We start from the raw sequence: 26,960 nt of genomic DNA on the forward strand, positions 1-26,960 counted from the left end.
AATGATGAAATTTGGAGAATGCTTTGGGTTTGCATCAGAATATTAGGATTTATCTTCTTCAGCCATTATAGAACTGCAATATATTAAGGTTTATCTCCTCTGGTCTTTACAGACTGTAATACTTACGGATTAATGTTATCTTGTGGTGTCACAGCGCTGTGTGGCATCACAGTTGTTTTACTTGTTCGTCATTGTATTGCTTTTTCTGTCTCCAGAAATATGACTCGCCCAATGCCCGTGTGGTATGTACGAAGTGAGGGCATGTACGTGAATCCATCCAGTCATGAGTCATGTGATGTCAGTGTGACAAGGGTGCAGAAAAGGTTTGTACATTTTATGTTAAAACTATGATGCTTTATATAAATAAATTAAATGGCCAACTATATCTACTAAATAATGCTTCTTTTTAACACACAGATAAAGTCTGTTCGTTCAAACAAGGGTATACAGAATTTCTAAAGTGTATTTTATTACATTGAAAGTTATTGATAGAGTATAATTTGTTATTGAAATATTTCTCTAATCAAATAGCTACTTTTTTGCAGATAACATCAATAGCCCTCAAATGATTCATACAAGCTAAAATAATATTTAAGTCTCTCTCACAACATAACATGTGTTTACGCTCAGACAGAAAAGTCGCAAAACTGAAATACTGATCCCGATTTGGCAAATGTGCATTTAGAGATCAGTTTTTTTACTCTTACTGCAGCTGCTTTTTGAAGTCTAAAAGTTAGAGATTTTTCTTTTTATATAATTATTTGAATGGAGACCTCAATAAAGATGCTAGTTGTGATGTTACAAAGTTTAGATTCAAGCTTTTGCAAAGATAACAAAAAGTATATTTCAGCTGCCATCTAGTTGACCTAGTGCAGGCTAACAAATCAAGTTCCTTATTGCTAACTGGAATTTCAATAATGTTCAATAATGTTTTTAAACATCATATTAATTTGTCATACAAACTCTCACCAAAAACTGTTGATATCATCAGCGGTTTTACAATTGAAGGATCAAGAGCACGACTGAATCCTAATTATAGTAAAGTTTATAGCAATCTGTAGTGTAGTCTTCCAGAGATGATTTCTCTCCAGCTTTTCTTCTCACTGTGATGATCATTCTATTGAAGGTTCTTGCATAACATTAATTCCCCTAAAGATAAAACTAGTCAATCACTTGATATTCTAAATGAATTCTCTATTTTTGAAGGAGTTCAAGTGTTGACAGTTTGTGTTGACACTTCGATACACTTCTTACATCTATGTTGTCTAAGCTGTGTGAATGCTATACAACTTGGGTTTGTAGTGCTAGCAACTGTCCAGCCATCAAGATTGGTTCAAAGAGTTATGGAACCCTTGGAGCTAAGACTAGTACACAGTTCATGAGGCTAAGTTTACCTGTTCGATGCAATGAGAAGTACTCGGCTAACAAACCGTGAGAGTTATCTTCTTTTCTTTTGTTGTTTTTGTTTTCTGACACTTCCAATCTTTGACCAATAGTTGCAGCTTTCTGAGTTTAAAAGTTATATGTTGGCTCAGCATGAAATATTATTAAACTTCAAGCTGTAAGCAGTTGTTTCCACTACTTTTATGTCATGCTGATATCAATTGAATAATTGAAAATACTATCTAGGTTCTATCTAGTTTGTACATATGAATTTTTTACTTGTGTCTCCCAATTTTTATTTATAAAATAGAAAAATTCTACCTTTTTGTCAGCATGTTTTAACATTATGTAAAAGAAAGTAACGAAACTTCTATTAGTTTAATATCAAGCACAACTTGCAAAGCTTTAACTATCACAATACAATAACAATTTTATTGAAATGCTGTAGATTTGTAGCCATCTTATAAAATCTGCAATTGAGCATTTCTGTATAAAAATTTATGCACTTGAACGAGTGTGCAATGCTAAACTGACAATAGCACTAGTATGCTACAGTCAGTGCTGTATTTTCTTTTGACGTCTTTTTGCAAATTTTACTAAAACATGTTTTGCCAATTATTTTTACCAATATCAAAATTAAACCGCCGTATTGCTGTATCAGTTTGACAGTTTTTCATTTAAATTGAAATTTTATAGTGAAATAACTAAGTTTTACATAAGAATTTAAAAGTATTCTTGCTTGGCTTGTTTCAATGTTTTACTCGTGCTACTAGGTCATCTTCACAAGGCCAATCTGACAGCATGTCGACCTCCGCTGCCATGTCTAATGGGTACTACTCTCCGGCAGCGTTAGATGATGACAGGCAAACACAAGGTACTTGCTTTAGTGTTTTTAGGTTACGACCTTTCAAGTCTTAACTCCTAATAGGCATTCCTCGGCTTCAGAAAAGTCTACAGCAGTTGAGAAGCAGTGATGTTAAAAATTTTTTGACTGCTAGCTTGCAAGCACTATAGTGACTATACTGCTAGCTAGCAAACACTATAGTGACTATACTGCTAGCTAGCAAGCCCTATAGTGACTATACTGCTAGCTAGCCAGAGCTATAGTGACTATACTGCTAGCTAGCAAGCCCTATAGTGACTTTACTGCTAGCTAGCAAGCCCTATAGTGACTAATGAAAATGCTCTCTAGTAATAGTATAACAGCGATGACTTTGCACAAATGATTTAGTTTTACAAAACTTATTAGGCTTTAGGCATTGAACAGCTAGAAGGTTAGCATTTTAGCTTGTTATACAAGTGTGACCACCTCTTGCTTGTGATACCGGCCTCGCTTCATTTGTAGATCAGCAAAACTTGTGACTGGTTATAAAATGGAATCATGCAATTGGTTTGTTTTATCATCACCTCAAATAAAATGGCATATTTCTTTTAACTAAATCTTTATAGAAAATTTTTTTCATAATGATACATAATATCGGCATGAAGACTAATTATTGGCCATTTTGGAATACTATAATTTTTCAAGTTGTATACTTGTACTCTACAAGTGAACTAAGCAAAATCGCATTGCTGTGTCCTTTTCCTTTCCTAGCACACTCTCCTTCCCCCTTCTTCTACTCGAGTCTCGGTAAGAAACATAATAGGGTTGACAACAAACATCTTTCTGTCTAGTTATGCCATGTTTAGTACTACTTTTCATTAGTCTCTCTATAGCTTGTCTGTCTGTTTGTCTCCTACTTTCCCTAGTGATTACCCAGCATGCTAATGACCTTGCTGTTCGGACAAACCGATTGGTAGCAGCATATATGATAACACCTTTCTACAAACTGTTTGAATTTTATTGAATGTAAAAATTCACAAATCTTTTGAGCTCTGTTTTGTTCATAAGTATAGATAGTGTTGGTTTTTTGAGCATCTAGTGAAACCCGCAAAACATCTAAACTTATCATACAATCATGTATTTTATTTTGATATTAATATCTTTTTTAAATGTGTTTAAATAGAATTAGTTGCTTTGTTTTTTAATGAAATTTCAACATTTTTTGGAAATGTTTAGCATTTATTTTTGTGTGTAGCTGTGCAGGTTTTCCAGAAAAGCTATCTTAAAAACCAACACAAATTGAAGCTTTGTGATTTATTCTTAGCTATCCACTTTGATGACAAATTGTTGTATTTCAATTTACCATTAGCCAAGCTTTACCATAAACCTCTCTCATCTAAATTTTGCGATGTATGTCATTGTAATTAAACGCTATTATTAAACTTATCGTTGTGCTATCTGTAGATTCTTGTGGTTTTTATAGCTGTTGTTTTACACTCACTTTAGATTCATTCTAGAAACTGACTTGCAATAAAATAGTTCTTCTCCATAGATAGATAGAGAGAGTTGAATGCGAATACCAAGTGCCCAATGTTCTCTAAATGAAGATGAAGCAGTGGATATTTGATCTTCTTTTTATTATTTATCAGCGATGGAGTTTGTCAAAAATAACAAAATAAACTGCCACTATATGACTGTATTTAGAGGAATCTATTTAAACAAAAGGCTATAAGTTGTTTTTTGTATCAGCTGATGTTTGCACTGCATGTCTTATCTATCTGCCAACTTGGTCTAGCTAGCTTTGGTCTGCAGCTCTATATAGTCTGTGAGATGTTTCCAATATGGCTGATATATACTAGAATTTTTATGCTAGGATATACTAGGATTTTTAGAGTAAACATACTCTAATCTCACTTATCAAGCAACTTATCATCATGTTTTTACATGACACGAATTTCAATAGATCGTCTTAATTGTTTACAATTTGACATGCTCTGATAACAGGATGCAGTTACTATATGATTACATGTCTATAGAAAATGAAGAAGTTTATTAGAAAATTCACTAACAGAAGCTTTTTGTTTTAATTTGAGTTGCCAGATGTTGGTTTAGATTGACTTAGACGCTGTACCTCAATTATACTCGAGGTTATAAACTCATTCAGCGGTTTAAAGATCTGGTGATGATGTCATTATTCACTGTTTCAGCTGCTCGCTGCAATTATAATTTGCCGATAAATTGCTTGCCCCAGTAATATGTCAATCCTATGACGTGTTAGCCCGCAGTCACACTTCTCAATTGAAGAATATTATAAATCCACTTTTAAAGAATGTTTATATAAGTATAATTTAGATTTGTCTTGCAACTTTAAAAGTACCTAAATTTTAGACCCAATTTTGTAAAGTTTTATATTAAACATTTTGTGTACTTGCATTCATTGCAAAACATCTTTCGTTGCCCTCAAATTTTCTTGATTTTATTTGGTAATTTGATGAAATGCTATCGTTCAAAACATTTAAACTAGAAAAGAAGACAACAAAAGAAAACACGTTTTACTCAAAGTACATTTTCCATAAACAGCTACAGCCATATTGGAGAAGTCGTAGATGGGTTTCTTGTTAATGATATGCATGGTGCATTGTGTTTCTCTTTGTATGCTGCTTGTCCTGCAGAAAGCATGAGGCATTTGCTAAGACGCGCTGACAAGAGTAGCTCTTCTCACAACAACATTACCCAGAAATTACGACAAATATCTTTCAAAAAGAGTAAGTCATTTGATAGTTATTGACAACACAACCTCAAGATGTATATAGACCTTGTGACATTGTAGATGTTGTGTTGCTTTTGTTGCCCTCACTGTACCCGCTAATTCTTTGTGACAGGCAAGCCACTTTGTTCAACCAAAATCTGAAAATTTTTTAGTAGTTTTGGCGATATAGTCTTAGTGAACTATAAGGAAATAATTAATTTTTTGTCAATAGCAAGGACATTGAAACTTGTGGACAGATTTAATTTTACCATGTTCAGTCTTAAGGAGTAGGAGAGTGCAACTTGATCTACTAATTTGTTGTCTCGTCTGGAACCATTTCATTTAATGTAGCTTACGATCATTCTAAAATTTACGAATTAATGGGGAAACCACTGATTTTTAACTTTGAAAAACCTGTTATTAAAACGTAAAATAAGTATAACTATAACCATTTATAAATAAATTATAAATGGTTATAGTGGTAAATATGTTATAAATGGTTATAGTGGTAAATATGTTATAAATGGTTATAGTGGTAAATATGTTATAAATGGTTATAGTGGTAAATATGTTATAAATGGTTATAGTGGTAAATATGTTATAAATGGTTATAGTGGTAAATATGTTATAAATGGTTATAGTGGTAAATATGTTATAAATGGTTATAAGTATATGGTTATATAAAAATATGGTTATAAATGGTAAATAGTGTTATTTGTGTAGTTGGCCAAGCTTTCTGTCATAGGTTACAGTAATCACCCGTTCAATTTGAGAATCTAAGGGTAGACACTAACTATTCTAGATGTTTGTCAGTATACAGAAATTATCCCATTTTTTGGAAAACGATTCTTATTTATAAGAGGCAAATACATTTTAGATTTTTCTGTACATTTCAGCAGAACAGGAAACATGAGTTTTCTTTTTTTCAGCTCTACCCCTAAATCAGCACTATGCATGCATTTTTATTTGTATGAACTAATGTGAGTAGCTGATCTTGTACAAACAAGTAGGCTTCTGTGATCAGCTTTGTCACAGATGTTTAGGTTGAGTGTTGTCGTAGTGTTTGTAAGTTTTGCTTTCTAGCCAAACCATATTTGTTTTATAACTATCTCCCTGCATGCTGATCTTTGACCTTTGTCCGCAAATCTTCAGGGACTAGGTCCTTGTCTGCATCTTTAAAGTGTGAGTATATAAAGTAGATATGTAGCCTCTGTTCTCTGAACCCTCTACTTATATAAAGCTAACATCAAAGTCTGAGTCTGACTTTCTTCACGTCTGCACTGTTGCTTTGTTTTTCTCAACTTTACTTTTCCACAACTGTCATATTACTGAAGCTTTCCTAGTTGAAACCAAAGTATGTTTGTTACATATTTTTGTATACATCTGGTCTATGAAGTTATGCGTACAGATCGTATGATTTCGGGCATTATTAATACCAAAAGTATGTATGGTAGAAAGAAGAGCCCCCCCTACTGCATTGTTTTTTCTTACATTAGTTTTCAAAAGTTGGACAAAACGACGGATAGTCTGATGTGGCAACTTTGTAGTTGATTGCTTGGTTGATTACATTAGCTATAGCTACAGTGCATAGGGCTTTATATAAATATCACACTTTCAGTGTCAAGCAAAAACGCATTATGCTAGTACATAAATCGTACAGATTGCTATAACACTTCAGAGTTGTTTGTCCTTGTTCACTAAGAAGTAGTTTCATGAAGTGCCATAAGGAACTCTTTGTACGTTTGGAAGCTGCTGCAAAACAGCAGACTTGAAAATTACACAAATGTGACTCAGAACATTGAAATCAACAAATCGGAATCAAGTCGAACATTCAGCCAGCACTATAAGCAGCTTCGCTTGGTTACAACCTTTACTCCCAGTGCAGTTGGTAACCAAGGATTAAAAAGATAAATTGTAATAATATGTTTCAGTTTATGCTTGTGTTAAATCCGTGAACAACTTGATTTGCCATTTTGTCGATCAGTGTTGGCCCCTTCATCCTGATAACCCAGTCAGTTATAGCAAGGAGCTGTAGAATGAAGCTTCCAGTAAATACTAGTATTAGTCGATGGCAGTTTTGCTCTATGGCATATCCAGCTGTAACGTACTTTATAACTTGTGGTTAAAACCAAAACAAAAAAGCTTTCAGGAGTACTTACTACCATTAAAGGTACATTATTTTATTGCCTTTTGCGTACACGCAAGAAATGCGTGGTCGTAGCGAGTATAAATAACTCTAGTCTATTAAGACTGATAGCCTTAGCTCTTATTCGTCACAATAATATTTTACATTAGTCTTGTTTAGTATATAGGATTTATACAAATCACAAGCTTAGCTCGGAAATTGGTAGCCAAGGTTTGCATCTCAGAAGTATGTTTATTTTTGAGAGTGTGACATTACGACCCTTGTCACACTTGGCTATTACATCATAGGTCACCAGTACATATCCTCCACCTTAAGTCTAATGTACAAGAGCAATACAGTCTTTCTTTCAATACATTGCTCTGTCCAATAAAACAAAACATGTACATCACTTTCAAAATTATCTTTGACACCATAGTTTTAATGCCAAATATGACTGCAAGGAATTTGTTTGGACTAAAGCTTCTTACAAAGAGATTTCCTTTAGCGTAACCATAGAAGTCTGTGCCATCTTAAATCAGTGACATCTCTTCTGCTTCATTTCTTTATTTCTGTTGATTTGCAAGGAGACAATTACTGTTATCAAATTATCGTCTGTATTTGGCTGCTTTGGTTTCATTTTACCAACATTTTCGTTTCTGTTTGATTGTTACTTGACAGCTAAGGCTGCATTTATTCTAACATTTTACAACAAGACAGGCTTCGTTAACAAGGTATAATCGCTATACAGTGTATAGAAAATGAAGATGCTCGTTCAAAGGTTCTGTTTAAATAATTTTGGAAAAGTTGTCTTCTCTTGTTTCACTGTTAATTTGATATACATTACCTGATGTAAATTCTAGTCTCGTTTTCTCATAATCTCCTCACAGCTCACTCACATTGTTAAGTCACTTGTGTACCTAATCTTTCAGACATTTGTGAGCTACTATCCAGGTTACGATGTATGATTTTTGAAGACCGCGTAAAGGTAGCAAACTTGTATGGTATGCGGACACCCTCCGCACACTTAGATAACTACCTTTAATAACCTATGCTTCTTACCAGCTTTGAACAGAAGTTTCACAGCTGATGCTCCTGAAGAGGAGAAGTCAAAGCGAAGGTTGGCACGTGGAAATTCGATGGATGAACCAGCAATGTCTTCTTCTACAGATATGCTGAACGGGCAGATGGAGAAATCGTCTACTCTTGAGTATGGTTCTAAATTATTGATTACTAATTACAGATGTTGGCGATGCTGTCTAGGAACAGCCAGCAAATTAATATCTTTTGAATAATGGTACTGGAAAGTTTACTGATATACAAAGTGCGGCTACAGAACATTGTTGTATATAGAGTGCTGTCTAGAAGTCTATTGGTCTCTAAAAACTCAATATTCTAATCAATGAAATATATGGAAGTTTAAAGAGCTGGTGCAGGAAGTCATACTAAGAATGATATGAATATGCATGCAGCACTGACCATGCTCATAGATATAAAGTTATATTAGTAACACAATCAACATACCGCTGGTTGCCTTTTGGGATTGTTTGCTTTCTGTTCGTGTTGAGAGCAGTTTGAGTTTCTCAAAACATCAGTATGGTAGATTAAAGCATCAATAAAACCTATCAACTGGCTGCTCTGCGCAATTGTTGCTAATTTTTGTATAGTAATTACTGGAGGCTATTAATTGGTGGACATTATTGTAGGGTATTCTTTCCTTATTATTATTTTAAATTCTTAACTTCAATTCCTGAATAAGCTGCTATGTATTGATTGGATAGCATTGTGAGGCCATGGGTTCAAATTCTAGCACATTTTTCTACTGCTAAATTGATTTTAGGAATTTTAGAATATTTGAATAGCAATATTTGAATACAACAAGAACATGATTTTCTGTATTCTGGCAAAAATGTATAATTATACACTTGAATATGCTTATAAGCAAAATTAATTATTGCAAATGTAAGGAATCCTTGGGCTCTAGAAGCAGTTTGCAGTGTGGTCTGACAGGAAGTGGTTGAGCACTGAGTTTTGTTTATTTTTTAAGACTCAAAGACTGATTATAAAACAGGACTTGCCTGCAGTCACCCCGATGTTATTAGGGGTTATTATGTTATTAGGCAATTACTTTGTGAGTTAAACCAATGGTAGAATATATTTTCTATATTGCAATTAAGCACAGTATTGTATTCTATAAAACAATAAGAACTGGTGTCAATATATGGTTTCATATTGGGATATTTATGATTTTAAGTTTTGATGAACTTCTTTACAGCAGCAAACATCACAAGTCAAAGTTTCACTTCTTGAAAAAGAAAGGCAAGTCCCGTGACCCATCACCTATATCGACAACCAGATCAAGTGTGCGAGACAAGGAGAGGTAATCCTACCAGTTCTACATTGTTCTTTTTTGTTTGGCTGAACATAGCCCATATGCATATTTTATTTGCGATCGCTTTTATGTTAGTTACTCATGCACTTTAACTTTCATTGTTTTCCCTTGGATCTCTTATTGTTTCGCGATTCAATGATTTTTATTTCTAAAGATAGGAGAGTATGAGGCGCACAACATGGAGCCATATTTTTGTGATGCTATGGAAAGTTTCAATTGCACTAAAACATTAATTCTACCTGAAATATGCTTTACCGATCGCAGTCAAAGTCATGTTAATATATTTAACAATGCTTGATAAACATATATTATGACTCATTCACTCTATTCAGCTGTCATTCAATTTTTATATGTTGACTTCAGCTCATCATTGCCTTCAATATGGCCTCAACTCCATGCCATAAACCGATTTATATGTTATTCAGTTTACGGTCTCAGTATAATCCGCTAAGAGTCTTCTCAAGGTGCGAAAGAATTTTGAAATTACCAACATGATAAGTTCATGGAAAGCTGTAGTGCTGGTGACTGAGCCTTGGGGAAATGATTATCATAGAGTTTTTTTGCAGCTCTTATGGTGATGGATTCATTGCTGCTCCTCCAGATGTGGTACCTACTAGCGGAAGACCACATCCGCCCCTCTCTCAAGGTATGAGTGAGACGAGCTATGGCAGTGACAGCATTGATCTCTCCGCTGTAGAGCTTCAGGTAAGTTTTTCCGGAATGTCTAAAACTAGTAGATGTTTTGTGTTTATTTCGTTTTATCAGTAAGGCGGGTGATGCATGAGATTTCTTTTATTTCCAATCAAATAAACCAAAAATGGGCGTCTAAGGGTCTGCTTCTCCGTATTCACACGGAGCTTGAAAACCAAATAATGTTAGTTAACTATCGGAAGGCACGGTTCATATCCGAGTGAATGTTGGATAGAATTGGGCAGAAAATGTGGAAATACATAAAATTTACACAATTTATTAAGAACACACTTAATGACAGAGTCAAATTTATTAATATAAATTGCAGTCAATGCGCTAGTATGTCTTCATTTGCTTTGCTGCATCTACTCAATTATGTGGCATATTTCAATTAATGATTTGAGAGTGAATGTAGATAGTTTTTATGTATTTTCTACCGATTCTACACGCGTATCTCATTCAAGTGGTAATCATCATAACCATCAAACCTTTAAAACTAAACAGCATTAGTTTTTTGTGATCAGTAAATGAATCCTTGCTACCCGGGAGCTTTAGTTAATAATAATATAATATATAATATAATAATATATAATATAATAATTTTTTCAACAAGCTGACACGTGCAGCTACCTACTTATCAAACTGCCCTTGCTCTGTTACTGCTAACGATGCATCTTATCAAAGGGGTGGGACTTATCAAAGATGTTGGACTTATCAAAGGGGTGGGACTTATCAAAGGGGTGGGACATATCAAAGGGGTGGAACTTATTAAAGGGGTGGGACTTATCAAAAGGGTGGGACTTATCAAAAGGGTGGGACTTATCAAAGGAGTGGGACTTATCAAAGGGATGCGTCTTATTGAAGGGGTGAGACTTGTCAAAGGGGTGGGACTTGTCAAAGGGGTGGGACTTATCAAAGGGATGCATCTTGTAACACTATGGTTTCATTATGTTCGTCATTTTTGTCTGTTCTACTCTCAACCTTAGTTTTACCACCTGTCCTAATCTTCTGTCATTTATTTTTTTATCTGTATCACTGCCTTTTTAGGATTTGGAGATGCACGCTGACACAATAGACAGCTATTACTACGGATTAAGGCTGTTGCCAGGTCAAGATCCCAATTGTGTTTATGTCGGCTGGCTGACAAGCAACTTCAACAAGCCTCCCATCGAGTTCTCTCCAAAGGCCGTCCGACACGTAAACCTTGGAGCTCTAGATGGAGCCAGCATGAAAACCAGGTGAAGATTCTCTTCTGCTTGCAGATATTTTGAAAAACTTAAAAAAAACATGATAAATTATTTTTCCTAAAATTTCTGCGTGGTTGAGATTATATCAATCATACATGTATATGCAAATTTACGTATCTATAATCTGTATATACAAATTTGTGGGGCAGAAAGTGAATGCTCCAGTTGATACCCCTGCTAAGTCTTGTTAGGATGGAGCAAAGGCTTTCATGTGTACAAAAACATGAGAGCACTTGTGTGATAAAAAGCTAGTGCCCTGTCAGTCTAGTGTACCGTGTGTGATCGTCAGGTGTGATAACTATCTCTACAATTATTCTGGAAACTAAGCAAGCAGTTCAGTGGTGCGGCTGTTAGAATGATTGTCAAGTATGCTGAAAGTCATGAGTTCAAATCCTATATGCTGCAATATTTTTTTCAACTTGGATTTTGGATGAACAAAAAAACAAACACAGCTTTTATTATAGTAAAGCTTTATCAAACTGTGGGTGCAGATTACGGATGAGAGACAACTTTATTTTAGTAGTTTTGTTGATATCTATTCATAAAATTCTGGCTTTTTTGCTATTTTTGAGCAGCATTGGTTGCGTTACACTACACGATAGTTAGTAGCACCTTACGATAAGAATATATTATGATGCTAGGAAACATTCTACAATAAAGTGCTGTTAAAGAAGATGTTGATTAGGCTATATAGCATTTTATAGGATGAAATTATATGACAATAATAGTGTAACATGGTATGTGGTAACGCAATATCATGCAACATGATACAAAGACTTAGGATATGGCATGGGATACGGCATAGCGCCATATGTGATACTATAAGATGGCAGGGGTTGGCTTATGGAGCAGTACCAAGTTTTATGATACAGGCTGCTATAAAGCAGCATACATAATATTTAATTCAAAATGTAGCATCTGTCTTACGATATGCCAATATGACAGGGTGTGGGATCTGTTACAGTAAAACAATGAGCATTTTAGTGGCAGAATATGATTTATTAAAGGTAAAATAGTAAGATAACATACGAGGGCTGATCGTAAAGTTCCAGGAATTGTCTCAGTACATAAAAACGTTAATCCTAATTACCTAATTTAAACTGTCCCCTTCAAAGTAATCGCCTGAGCTCTCTATGCACTTGTCCCATTTGTGTTTCCACTGATCCATGCAATGCTGGAAATCACTTTCCGTGAGGCTTTGGAGTTGTCTCGTCACATTTTCTTGAATCGTTGGAATGTCGCCAAATCTTTCACCTTTCATTGTCAATTTGATTTTGGGGATTAGGTAGAAGTCACATGGCGCTAAATCAGGTGAATAAGGGGATGGTTAAGCACAGTCACTCTATTTTTGCCAACTACTGACGTACCATCAATGAGGTGTGAGCCGGAGCATTGTCATGGTGTAGGTACCAGTCACCTGAGCGCCACAAATCTCGACGTTTCCTTCTGATACTGTCTCTAAGTCTTATCAGAATGTCTTTGTGCACATGCTAATTAACAGTTTGACCATGTGGCAGAAATCAGAGTGTACCACACCTCTGATGTCGAAAAACATTATCAGCCAGGAGATTTCCATTGAAAACTTTGTGATTTGGTCTCTGGGTCATATCCATAAACCCAACTTTCATCCCCAGTCACCACTTTTGAAAGAAAGTCAAAATCTTGTGCTAAAGCATCTTTTATTTCAACACAACAGCCAATTCTTTTTTCTTTTTGGTCGTCAGTGAGCACTTTGGGTACCATCTTTGCAGAGACCCTTCTCATGCATAAATCTTCAGTGAGAATAAGATGACATGTACCATAAGAAAGCCCACTTTCTGCTGATATTTCATGTATAGTCAATCGCCTATCTCCCATCACCGGCTGCCTCACAAGGTCTGTGGCAGTTGTTGTCCTTGAAGTTGCTGGTCTGCCCATGCGGTCATCATCTTTTACACTTGTTCTACCCTCTCTAAATCATTTGTGCCATTCATAACAGGCTGTTTTCTTAAGGGCAGAGTCTCCATAAGCTGTCTGGAACATTTGGAGTGTCTCAGCACCGGACTTTCCAAGTTGTACACAAAACTTTACACAAATGCGTTGCTCTTCTACATCATTCATTTTGGAAAAATCCGACGAACGATACAAAATGACCTTGACATTGCCTACTATAACTTCACTGCGCGTGCTCTTACATGCATGAAACTTTGGCTATGGGGAACTTCTATGCTGCTTAGCAACACGGAACAATCAAAACAACTGCACATGGTCTTATATTTGACTAGGAAACCATTCCGAGAAATTTATGATCACCCCTCGAATATTTTATATTGATTCTATAATGTGTATCTTTATGTCTATACATGATTATTCTTTTGCAGCATCAGCAGGCGAGAAATGTACATGGTGCATGTGGGAGAGCTTGTTCACAAATATGGTAGCCACGACCTCGTGTCTGGTAGCGCTGCTTCAAGAGATGGGGCAGGAACTTTGGTTGGCTGTATTATCAATGCGAGCAACGGCTTCCTTACATTCACTTTGAATGGTCGAGAGCTGCCTAACAAGTTTCAGGTATGAGAATATCATTCCACCTAGCTTTGTGCAAAGTTGAATGGAGCTGCAACAGTGCTCTCAGATTACTAGATAAAGGTGGGGAGGGAAAAGAGGGGCGAGATTCATAATTTCAATTTTCTAGTAACTATAATAGCGACATAAATAAACTCTTTGTAGAGAAAAACATTCTTTTATCGAGCTAATAATTAATACAGACAAATAATGCTCCATGAGACAAGTAAATTAAACTTACTTTGGCACCTATAATAATCAGTGGGAGCTAAAATAGATGGTATGGGACTTAAGATTTTAGTTTAGCTTGGCACAAAAGATTAACTAAACATCTTTATACTCCTTTAGATTCCATTTTTAGAGTTCCAGCAATGTTTTTTGTAATTATTTTCAGGTTTTTATAATTTAGACAGTGTAACTGGTTCCTGTATATATTCTATCGAATCGTATTTCCAAGCCAATCGATAAATAAGTATTTTTAGCTTACAACTGGAGTTGTGTATTCTTGCCAACCCTTGCATGTAAATATACCTATGTCCAGGGTCGGATGGTATATTTATCCGTTCAACCTCTCTTTTTTATCGATGTTATCACTATCTTCTATCTCATCATGCAGGTTGAGCCCAACACGAAACTATTCCCTGGAGTCATTTATGAACCAACTTGTGTTGACAATCTACACTTTGAGATCGGAAGGACCAGAGTGAGTATCTGTGTGTGTGTGCTTAATGTTTTATAACTGTTGCGTTTATGGCTAGAGATTAACAGTGGATGTAGAAAATGATTCGATGATAAATGAGTCAAGCCTTGGGAGATGATATGTCCTGCCACAAATCTTACTGGTTCTTCTTGCTTGTTTCCAAGGCCTGGGGTACTGGCAACAACATGTACTGACAACATGTGCACTTATGCCTTAAAGGTTGACTTGCAACAAAATTCACATTACAGTTACTTGGTATCAAAAAGTTCCCCATGTCTTACTTTGCAGTGTTGTAGGTGGAAAATATGTAGAAATTTGATTACAAACTCTTAAAAGCTCAAAAACGAACAGTTAATCGCAGCCATCACGACAACACCGTAGGTTGGAATCCTTCTCTAAAAACGGCTCAAATGGGACATAGTTGAACACGGTGTGCTTCAGTTTACACTTTCATGCAACCTCATTCGTCGAAATATTTTCACAAATATACTTCACGCATTCAATAAAACCATGTCTACTGTCCTCACGTGTCTATTTCATCATCGTTGTAATGCTGCCACTTTGAGCACTGATATCTCAAAGCCTAGCTTAAAAATTAGTTTTATTTTTCAACCTTAGCTCGAATGAGTGTATATCATCTTCTGATAAACATGAGGAGCCTGTTGGTCACCTGTGATAGTTGAAAAACGCTGCCGAAAATGTTCGCGCCATTTGGCAGGAAGTATGGGTCACATGATCAGATTACGACTAGATGATTAGACCAACCTGAAACGGAGCTGTAAAGGAGCGAGCATCTATATTTGATAGGGGCTTTCTGGTAGAACCCGAAGTGTTTGTCATAAACTAGTGCTACGAGACGTTTTATATTGAACCTATAATTGGCCTTTTAATTCATGTGATAACATCACGCGTCAAAACAATAACCACGTCGACTTGAGTACGTCATCAAAATAAAGTAATTCCAACCTACAGCGTTTTCGTGATGGCGGCAATTAACTGTTCGTTTTTTAGCTTTTAGGAGCTTGTAATCTCATTTCCACATATTTTGCACCTACAACACAGCAGAGTAAGACATGGTGAACCTTTTGACACCAAATAACTGTAATGTGAATTTTGTTGCAAGTCAACCTTTAAGGAAAATATTGTAAACCTTGATATGTTACTGTTGATGTGTAAAATCAGTTAATTTGTAAAATGCCTGAAATTTTCAGCCAATTTACAAATTGCCTGACTCACTCAGTCATTTTACATAATGACAGAATTTTTTTAGGTATTTTGCAAACTGACTGAAAATCAGTCCATTCATTTGACAGAGTGCCTGAAACATCGATATGAAGTAAGACAAGTCATGAACATCAAGTAGAGCATCAACTATCACATATATGCATTCCTATATTGTTTAACTTGCTGCTGTTTAGTATTTAAAAATTAATTTCCTTGATAAGTACAACATATGATTTATAATATTTGATTGATAATATGAAGACTATCTACAGTTAAACAGATATAAGGTTATAAGGTTGCAAGGTATACAAGTGAAGTTTAACCAAAATTTATGATGTTTGTGCCATCTGATAACACAAACACGAGGGTTTGAAAATTATGTGATGCAACATAGTTAATGTAGCAAAATGAGCTATTGGCAACAAATGACTAGCATTGAAATTGCTAAACCTTTAAACAGCATTTCATTTTTATCTTGACAGCCACTGCAAAAATTATTTTTCATTCTGAATACTAATTTACTCACTAAATCCTGCATGCTCTGGAATTCTTGGTAGTTATTCGTTTTGTAATCAACTTCTAAAGATTTCTCAAATTGGTTATCATCAATAATTCATCAACTGAATTATCCTAATTTCTAGTTCGATGGCAGTCTGGCGTGTCGTGAAGATCATCGTGTGTAATAACTATGTGTATAATTATTCCATGGTGCAGCAAGGTGATCGAGTAGTGCAGTTGGAAGCATGCTTGACTGGCAATCCTAGGTTTGACTCTAGTTCTGTGCAATCTTTTCTTTTACCTAACATTCGTAGCGTGGCTTCGGACACACAGACAGACAAACACGGCTCTTATTTTAGTAAACATTGCCAGTGGCATATTTGACAAGAAATCTTTTACTAAGGCAGCATTCTGTTGTATAGGCAGCCTTACCAATTTCATCAGCTATGTTCCGAGGAGGAAAGCAGACAGAGCCACAGTGTCCATCTAGACTTGACGTGCAGGTGCTCACCCCAACGACCTGGTCGAGGGCACCTAACAACCATGTCAAAGTGCATCGTATGAAAATGTCTGACATTAAGGGGTGGAGCATGATGACTGAGGAATCAGGTACTATCTTCTGCAAATAGAAACAATGTTTGTGAGTGTTCTGAATAAAATTTGGACAGAGTACATTTAGCTTTTTATTCTGTATTACACATGTCAAAGATCTAAAATGGATGAGGCCTTTCAGGTGATGTTTTTAAATTGAATAAGTTTAAGTCAGCGAATATTCAGCTATGAAATAAAAAAAAGTAGGTTCGCTCGCGATGCTTGTGATTTTTGTCAGCTAAAAAACTTTATTTAACACTAATATGCTTGAATTGGTAAAACTGTTAAGCTCTCCTCTAAGTCATGGATGTCTATCACTTTGTACAAGTACAATCACATTGTACTGAAGTACAATCACTTTGGCAAACTCACGATTCGACAGCGGGAAAGTAGGAGTGAATAATTACATGCGCGTGTTTTTTAATTTGTCTAATCTACTCATTTTATGAGAAAATCATTGGCTAGCAATGAATTCAATTTATTAGTAATTTAAGTTCTTGAAGTTGAATGCGATAAACATTTTACACACTTTTTAAAAAATTGATTTATTCAATAAAACTGCACTATATTTTGAAACTAATACTGTCATATGAGCGATGCGGGTTGAAAGCCATTTTTTCATAGATTACATCACCTCTACAGATTATTAATGTTCCTGTTTTGTAGTCGGTATGATGGCTGTGCACATACCAGAGGAGGAAAGATGTATAGATTCACTCGAGCTCCCTGAGCTGCCTGATCTTCTGACCTTTCATGCCAAGACTCTCCAGCTCTACTGCGCCATCTGTAGCCACGGGAACTTCAGAGCTGCCCATGAGCTCATCAAGCATGTTGACGAGCGACAACTCCTGCATGCAATTCAGGAACCATGTGAGTTTGTCTGTTTGTCTGTTCTCATACTTTTCTTTCTACCAGGTTCGGGCTGTTTGCCAGGCACAAAGGTCGAATATGAAACCTAAAACAAGTGGCTGTTGTTTAAGGTTTTACTGTTAAAACCATGTTATGTAGCGAAGTCCTTTACATACACACTACTTTCACAGCCACACTACACGGAAAAAGGTGTGCCATACAAAATCTAATGTACGGCATCTATGTACAAACATTTTCCACATTACACTCAACACCATTCCTATCTACCGTTGTTTGTAACATGAATGTTCATAAGTAGGGTAGCATCTGTATATGTAAGTCTCTCCTATAACACATATTGTTGGCAGATTGTTTCATATTATTATAGTTCAATACCACCTATAACTACAATCAGTAACACCTATAACTACAATCAATAACACCTATAACTACAATCAATAACACCTATAACTATAATCAATAACACCTATAACTACAATCAATAACACCTACAACTACAATCAATAACACCTATAACTACAATCAATAACACCTACAACTACAATCAATAACACCTATAACTACAATCAATAACACCTACAACTACAATCAATAACACCTACCGCTACAATCAATAACACCTATAACTACAATCAATAACACCTACCGCTACAATCAATAACACCTACAACTACAATCAATAACACCTACCGCTACAATCAATAACACCTATAACTACAATCAATAACACCTACAACTACAATCAATAACACCTACCGCTACAATCAATAACACTTATAACTACAATCAATAACACCTACAGCTACAATCAATAACACCTACAACTACAATCAATAACACCTATAACTACAATCAATAACACCTACAGCTACAATCAATAACACCTACAACTACAATCAATAACACCTACAGCTACAATCAATAACACCTACAACTACAATCAATAACACCTATAACTACAATCAATAACACCTACAGCTACAATCAATAACACCTACAACTACAATCAATAACACGTACAACTACAATCAACCTATAACTACAATCTGAATATAGCTTCACACATGTTGTTCATACTATTCTTGCTGGTTAAGTACACAATGAGGCTTGTCTCTGAACCTCTACTGAACTAAACGATTAATGTATTTTAACAAAGTAACTGAGAATCATGTATTTGTGTAGCCTGGATGTTTACAAGGGCTTCGGATATTGAAAATAGGTCTTCGCGATCTAGTTTATGACCCGAAAATTACTAGTGTTTTTGCTGAATTCAAACTAAAGATTGTATGTTATTTAATGGTTACCGTAAGATTTTTGGATAGTTTTCTAATTGCTCTCGACCGAACCCTCATCTGCCGAAACTAGAGATGGCCATACTCTGGGGAGCTTCAGTTTCCTAAAGAAAAGCTCCCTAGCTTAATAGAAAACAGCTAATGATAATTCTTTTGACATAAACAGAAAATGTTTTGTATTTAATATTATCGCCATCTATTCCACGAGTCAGTAAGTCTATCAGTATTAGCTGCTCATTTGGATTGCAGTGAAAAGTATTGTATCCGTTACACAAGATCTGTAAATTGAGTATGTGTTTAATAATAGTCATTATAATCATACAAAATTTACCATTCTAACTTTTAAATGAAGGTGTTAGTTTTTTTGTGTGTACCGTGTTTATTCCTATGTAATTCGTACGGTACCTACCGGCTGCAGTACCTTTTACAGCTCGATACTGATAGCAATAGTCTTTCTGCCCATGTGACTTTAAGCATTTTTCTTCTGGCCAACAATTCTAGCACAGTGCTAGCTGAAATATTTTAATAAGTGTTTTAAGAAATGAAAACGTATTTTAATAAGATTTCACAGCAAAGTTTATTTTAATAAGATTTCATGATTTGACATATTTTAATAAGATTTCGCGAATGATCTATTCATTGCTGCAGATCTTTCTGGATCCATGAGGATGGGCTGCCATGATTTGCTAAATGCCATTCACCTTGACTCTCACAGCAAAGTACGTCTGCTCACAGAGAGGGAGTATGTGTTTCCTCTTCGCATCACTGAACCTGATGATATGGTACGTATTTCCTCATTGTAAAATTATTATTGTTGTTTACTATCGTGGTTCAAATTGTATCCGCTAAGTTTTCATATTTCCATCCACGCATTCACCACGTGGGATGCATTCACCACGTGGGATGCATTTACCACGTGGGATGCATTCACCACGTGGGATGCATTCACCACGTGAGATGCATTCACCACGTGGGATGCATTCACCACGTGGGATGCATTCACCACGTGGGATGCATTCACCACGTGGGATGCATTCACCACGTGGGATGCATTTACCACGTGGGATGCATTCACCACGTGGGATGCATTCACCACGTGAGATGCATTCACCACGTGGGATGCATTCACCACGTGGGATGCATTCACCACGTGGGATGCATTCACCACGTGGGATGCATTCACCACGTGGGATGCATTCACCACGTGGGATGCATTCACCACGTGGGATGCATTCACCACGTGGGATGCATTCACCACGTGGGATGCATTCACCACATGGGATGTCAAATTATTGCAGTTGATGAATTAGCAACAGGCTTTGCTGTAAGAACACTGAATTGTGGCCTGGTATGCATTCTAACAAAACTTTTTGAAATGGTTAAAACTTGCTCAAAAGTTTTTGTACCAACAAATAGTTTCACTGGCGAGGTGAATACGCAAATGGCCTTTGATTCAAAATGTATGGAAAGGAAGTTGTAAGTAATGCCTAGCTTGTTGCCTTATGGCCGTTTGTATGTATATGATAATAGAACTGTTTGTGGCTTTGTATGTCTATGATAATAGAACTGTTTGTGACTTTGTATGTCTATGATAATAGAAATGTATGACAATTTGCATGTCTATGATAATCGAAGTGTTTGGCAGTTTGTATGTCTATGATAATAGAACTGTCTGTCAATTTGTATGTCTATGATAATAGAACTGTTCATCAATTCGCATGTCTATCATAATAGAACTGTTTGTAAATTTGTATGTCTATGATAATAGATCTGTCTTTCAATTTGTATGTCTATGATAATAGAACTGTTTGTCAATTCGCATGTCTATGATAATAGAACTATTTGTAAATTTGTATGTCTATGATAATAGAACTATTTGTAAATTTGTATGTCTATGGTAATAGAACTGTTTGTCAATTTGCATGTCTATGATAATAGAACTTAGGAATGAGGGAGCAACTGTAGATTTTATTACTAATCCTTATATTACAACGGTTGTGAATGTTACAGCGCTGTTGAAAGCCGAAGTTTAAGGTTGATATCTTTATATGATTGCTATACCAGGTTTTCAAATGACAATTAATACATCAATATCTAAGCATTGATGTATTAGTGATCATTAGTGGTGTATTGATGATACAATGCCTATTGGAATATAGTTAAATACATAAATAAATAATGTAAATAACCGATAAATAATGGATTTGTTAAATTTTTTCTTCTCTTAGTTTGGGTTAATATTAGCTTTCCTAATAACTGCCTCATTTTCGTTTGATACACTAAGCGTTTCATTGAATTCTAAGGCATTTTGTTATCAAATTTTGTTTTATACAACTTCTAAAGTATCAAAAGATATCTCTATATGTTTTGTGTAAGAAACAAATAAACATCTTCATTGAGATGAAGACCTCCAATTTTTTGACAGTTCATGAGTTCTTGCCTTTACCCATACCTACTGTAAAAATCTCAGGCTATAGTAGCCAGCATGCTACGCTCATCAACCTCCAAAGCATGCTTGCATTGAGTCGTGTCTATATGTTATACAGCCTTCAAGTGATATCTCAAATGACCAGGATATAGTAATACCAAGGGTAAAACTATGGCTTTGGCTCCTGTCAGTGTAGTTAGATCAAGTTACGGGCATTCTAAACTATTCCTTTAGCGTTCATGCCAGAACTTGCTCTAACAACAACATCGTAGATTGTAATGAACTGTGGCATCTTTCACCCATTGTGTATTTCTTCTCTTAGCTCTAGATGGTATTATTTTTGGGCTGACATAAAAAGGCATTGATTTTACATGAGTCACGCGAAGGCAGCATTTGAAATATTATAATTTAATCATATGGCCTTTTGCTCATTTGTATTATGGCATCGGCATCATTGCTAAGCTCCTTTGACAATGGATACCAATTTTTTTCCGCATAATATGTTGTGCTCCCTAAATGTTCCCAAATATTGTGGAACACTGCTGGGTAGTTGTTGTAGCTCGTCCCCTGTTTGGTTTCTGTCAGCAGGAAAGTAATGAGAGAAAATGCATGTCGCATCAGATGCATTACTAACCTGAAACATGGGTACTGTTTCCTAGGTTACTGTAGTCCGGTAGTAGCAATTACTGCTCTGTTACTTTCTACTAATATGAGGGGATTTCGAAGTTGTATCTAGCAGGAGGGTTGTGAATCTCACACATAATGATTCATTTGGCAATGGAAAAAGTTGTTTTGCAAGTACTTGCAGAGCCATAGAACATCTCATATGATTTTTTTTAAATTTATTACTCCAAGTTTTAACTGTTCTTCTAACTTGATTTTTTTCTAAGTTTTTTGTAAATTGTGATACAAAATCATGATAAAGCATGTGACTGTGTTTTTAAATTTTTATCAAGTAAATTGTAGTTAATTTCTAAATTTGAAATATATGATCTTTTTTACCCATCAAAACATGCGAGTAGTTGCAAAGACTAGTCTTTCTTATTAAAATAGCCAAATGTAAATGTAGAATGTCAAAATGAAAAATGTAGTCATTCCATTGAAGCGTATACTCTCTACTAACACTGATGTCTTGCAGATACCTGTATATAGAAATGATATCACAGTGAACGAGAAGCCAATTATGGCCACTGTACCTGATGGCCAATCAAAGCTGACCATCAGACCTAAGCTGGCCTTGACTGAGCAGGTAGCTTCATATAACAGTTGCTAAAGTCAACTTTCATATGATGAACTTGGAAGGCTTACTGAAAATTTTTTTTTTCAAATTTCAACATTTCTCAGTTTGCATCTGTTAGATAATCAAATATCAGGGGCTAACAGAATACATAATCTTACGTTAGTTGTACGTAAACAGATTGTATATTGCTATTTTACCTGCTGGTTTTGTATAATTTACTCAGATTCAATTCTGAGCTATTCCACTATAGAACTTGTTCGTTTTTATAATTCTTGCTTTCACAATTGTTAAGTTAATTACAGCCAATAACTGAGTTGACAAGCATTGATTGTTTTAGCTAACAATCAGCTGTTGAGTTTCCTTTTTGTGTACAGAATAAGTGTTTCTGTTGTCAGTGTAATAATTTAATGCTTTCAACTTAACTTTGCTTAAAAATGAATCATCCACTTTGGATCCTGGTTACTTGATAAATAGCAATGCAAATAAAAGAAATTTTTTTTGCAGTTTTAATTTAAGTGGTGTTTAAATATTTAATTTTGCATTTAACTTGGCTTAACTTGTGTGCATATCAAAATATTGAACTTACAATGGTCTTATGATTCTTTATATAATTTTTAGTTTTGTATCTATATTCAGACAAAGAGTGTCACTGGAGAAAAGCTTCAGTGAACGCTATCCATTTTACAGCCTGTAATTTCACTCCTGTTCAGCAAACTGGCATAGAATATTGTGCTTAATCATTATCCACGAACATCTATGTACTTATCATTCTTCTACAAACGGCTCAAATTTAGAAGTAGATTTGTCTTCTCTCACAAGTGCGTTATTTGAAGCGCGTAGATCTTTTGTTCTTCATATGAAGTTGTATTAAGCTGCTTGAACCAAACACAGCATATCGGTTAAACATGTGAACATCGTAAGCCTAGTGTTGTTTGGTTGAGCTCTATGTTTGCTAAGACAATAATAAACCCATGCTAATAGAGCTTGTATGCTCCACGATCAAGCTGCATTTTTTAATAATGGTCGTAACAGCATATCTTAGAGTATATTCCATTGCTAATTGGTCGTCAAAAACAGCTTTGGTCTTCGCACTGATGATTCATATCTGCTGTTTGAAGTTGTCTTTTCTTTTTAGTTGCAACTGTGAAAGAAGACAATTACTAATCATTATGACTTGTCATGCCTGTGCCATGTGATTGAAGCATTAAAATTTGCAGACGATTTTGAAAAAAGACATAAGATCAAAATGAAACATCAAGTGTGACGCTTTTGCTGTTCCACTTTTTAGAATTCTTATTTAAGTCGGACATGCATGCCGCAACTAGATGTATATCAAATACTTGTAGCTGGTGAGTTTTTTTTAAGATAAAAGTTCTGATTGGTTCTCTTTCTGTCTGGTCTGTAGGAATTGGAGTTTTTGAGGTTTGCCACAGTTCCGCAACTCTCCAGTCCTTTGTTGCCTCTTGACAAACTCAAGAAGTTCATGATGAAGTCACTTACGGAAGCGGTCAACAATGGAGCCGGTCATATCCGTGATCCTATAGGTGGCAGCTGCGCGCACCTCTTTGTGTATGTTATTATCAATGGCAATGCTCTTTTTATTGCTTTGTTACTGAATGTTTTTGCTAATCTGTTTGTGTGCTACATTGTGTGCAACTTTGCATTCAAGCACTAGCAAAGTGAGATCAGGTAGCTAGGACTTGTATTCTAATTTTTGCCTTTGTCAATTTCCTGTTAACTAGCTTAAATTTTTTATGCTAGATGAAATGTCAGACCAGGGCTTGTCATCTAAGCAAGTCAGCTGGTCTACACACAGAACCATTAAAGTTCATCTATAACTTCACCACTGTTAGCACATTCTAGCAGTTTGACAAATTGCTAACATATTGAGCCATTTTTTATTTTAATGACTGACACTACTCACTATTTACACTGAATTCCATTTGTTTATTTGTGTTTTTGTATGCAGAAACCATGCTATTTTTAACTAGTTAAAAGAATTATTTCAAAGCAGTGTTATTCAAAGAATGGTCAGAAGAACAACTCTTGTTTTTATTAAAACATAAAATTTGTTGAGAATCGCATGCTTACGAGCACCGTCACACAAAAATAATTTGTAATTTTTTCCATAGATATTTTATATACCTATATATACTGTTATTGGGCAATGTACAGTGATATTTTATATACGTATATATACTGTTATTGGGCAAGGTACAGTGATATTTTATATACGTATATATACTGTTATTGGGCAATGTACAGTGATATTTTATATACGTATATATACTGTTATTGGGCAATGTACAGTGATATTTTATATACGTATATATACTGTTATTGGGCAGTGTACAGTGATATTTTATATACCTATATATACTGTTATTGGGCAATGTACAGTGATATTTTATATACCTATATATACTGTTATTGGGCAATGTACAGTGATTTTTAAAGGGTTTTACATAGAGTTGTACATAGAGTTGTACATAGAGTACAACAAAAATCAATAAATTAAAAGGTGTTGGCACGCGGTGTCATAAACGCAAAAACAAAAGTTTATTTAAAATTTAGCAATATTGCATATTCATTTGATTAGCTCCAGTAATCTTTCCTATAAAATAAGTACAAAGCTGCGTTTTCGTTCCCCCTCAACTCCAGCGAATAGAATAAAAATTGTAATTGTAGCAATGGTTGTAATTTTTGAAACTAATTGTAGCAGTTGATTAACAGAAGTTTCAAATGTCAAAAAGTGAAACCATCTGCTTTCAGTAGTTTAAAAAAAATGCTTGCCTAAAGGCATCCGATGCAAATACATTTTTATGATACTTTTTGAAGCTACAAAGACCACTGTAAGGTCCCAAATTTAATTACTGTAAAATGCAGACTTTAGTGCTGCGTACCTTCAGAATACATTAGTCATTTACAGTGTACAAAGTACAAAATAGCTCATAGTTAAAACTAACAATTTAAAATGTACATACTGTGAGTTCACATAATTGCATCTTATTATTATGGTACCTGGTTACACTTGTTTTCTCACTACCATATCATCATCACCTTCGCTTTGCAATCTCACAAGTTATCACCTATACTCGCTGTTTGAAAAACCATGTGGAATGTTCGCTCAACTCTAGCTGTATTTCCCGCTGACACTCTCATTAACACCTCTAGTTATACACTTTTTATGTATCGTATACGGTACACAAGGTATGCACATAGGTACACAAGACTCTAGGTAAATGAGGCTAGAGTACAAGTTACTACAGATACAGCAGTACAGTATTATATTCCCCAACCTAGTCTATTAATAGACTGTTTAGATGACAGTCATTATATTTTACATGCTCTCTTATGACATCTGGATGCAGTTTATGGTGTAAAATAGTACAAATTATACAACTGCTTTATATACTTAAAGTGTATCAAAATTATTTACAATAATTATGATAAAAAAAACAGTTTCAGATTTCCAGCAAATTGTTTTCGTACAACATCCTGGAACAGATTATGGTTGAAAACAATAGTTTAACTGTAAAAACAACAATTTGATTGAGGACAAATAGATATTTATGCAGGAATATTTTTGTTACAAAGAATTAATTGATGCCCTTTGTAATATGTTGACTATCATGATTTTGTGCAAATAGTTTAGAAGGTAACTCTCAAAATATATTGAGAGTTGCTTACTTTTCTTATCTCCCTAGGCCAATCCTAAAGACTCTTGACAACCTCCTTGTCATGGGCTTAGTGAGTGATTCAGAGATCAAACAGCTTCTAAAACTCATTGACCCGATGACCTTCAGCGACATACCTGATGCTCAAGGCCTGCTGCAGATGGAACTTGAAGAGGATGTCAAGTTGCAGCTCTGTGCTATATTCCACCATCTTTGTGATGCCCAAGTTAGGTATGCTGACAGAGTGCACTTTAACTATTGATATCTATGATCCGTAACAATTTGTATGCCTAAATATTGTTTCAAGTATGACTTGAAACCAAGCAATTCGGTTCAAACACTAATTTTTCTAAAATTTTTGGATGGCAATTGGCTAGGAGACGTTCAACAGTTTCTAGTGGCCCACTAAATTTACTCATCATCATCTAGTAATAACCAGTGATAATCAGTAATTACTAGGGATAACCAGTAATAACCAGTAATAACCAGT

At 35.3% G+C, this 26,960-nt stretch overlaps 1 protein-coding gene across 1 annotated transcript in view; it reads left to right on the forward strand.

Moving 5' to 3' along the window:
• The window catches only part of LOC137400667 (ryanodine receptor-like), a 167,140-nt gene that overhangs the window by 41,939 nt on the left and 98,241 nt on the right, over positions 1 to 26,960 (forward strand). Inside the window, 18 exon segments of the mRNA XM_068086999.1 lie at positions 216 to 323; positions 1,303 to 1,431; positions 2,157 to 2,257; positions 2,978 to 3,013; positions 4,879 to 4,971; positions 8,143 to 8,287; positions 9,332 to 9,457; positions 10,036 to 10,174; positions 10,786 to 11,025; positions 11,207 to 11,397; positions 13,767 to 13,956; positions 14,567 to 14,653; positions 16,795 to 16,981; positions 17,630 to 17,833; positions 19,774 to 19,907; positions 22,692 to 22,802; positions 24,199 to 24,362; positions 26,501 to 26,701. Of these exon segments, the coding sequence (XP_067943100.1) occupies positions 216 to 323; positions 1,303 to 1,431; positions 2,157 to 2,257; positions 2,978 to 3,013; positions 4,879 to 4,971; positions 8,143 to 8,287; positions 9,332 to 9,457; positions 10,036 to 10,174; positions 10,786 to 11,025; positions 11,207 to 11,397; positions 13,767 to 13,956; positions 14,567 to 14,653; positions 16,795 to 16,981; positions 17,630 to 17,833; positions 19,774 to 19,907; positions 22,692 to 22,802; positions 24,199 to 24,362; positions 26,501 to 26,701 (2,586 nt within the window).

This window comes from Watersipora subatra, chromosome 7 (genome assembly GCF_963576615.1).
Source record: "Watersipora subatra chromosome 7, tzWatSuba1.1, whole genome shotgun sequence".
Classification (NCBI taxonomy): Eukaryota; Metazoa; Bryozoa; class Gymnolaemata; order Cheilostomatida; family Watersiporidae; genus Watersipora; species Watersipora subatra.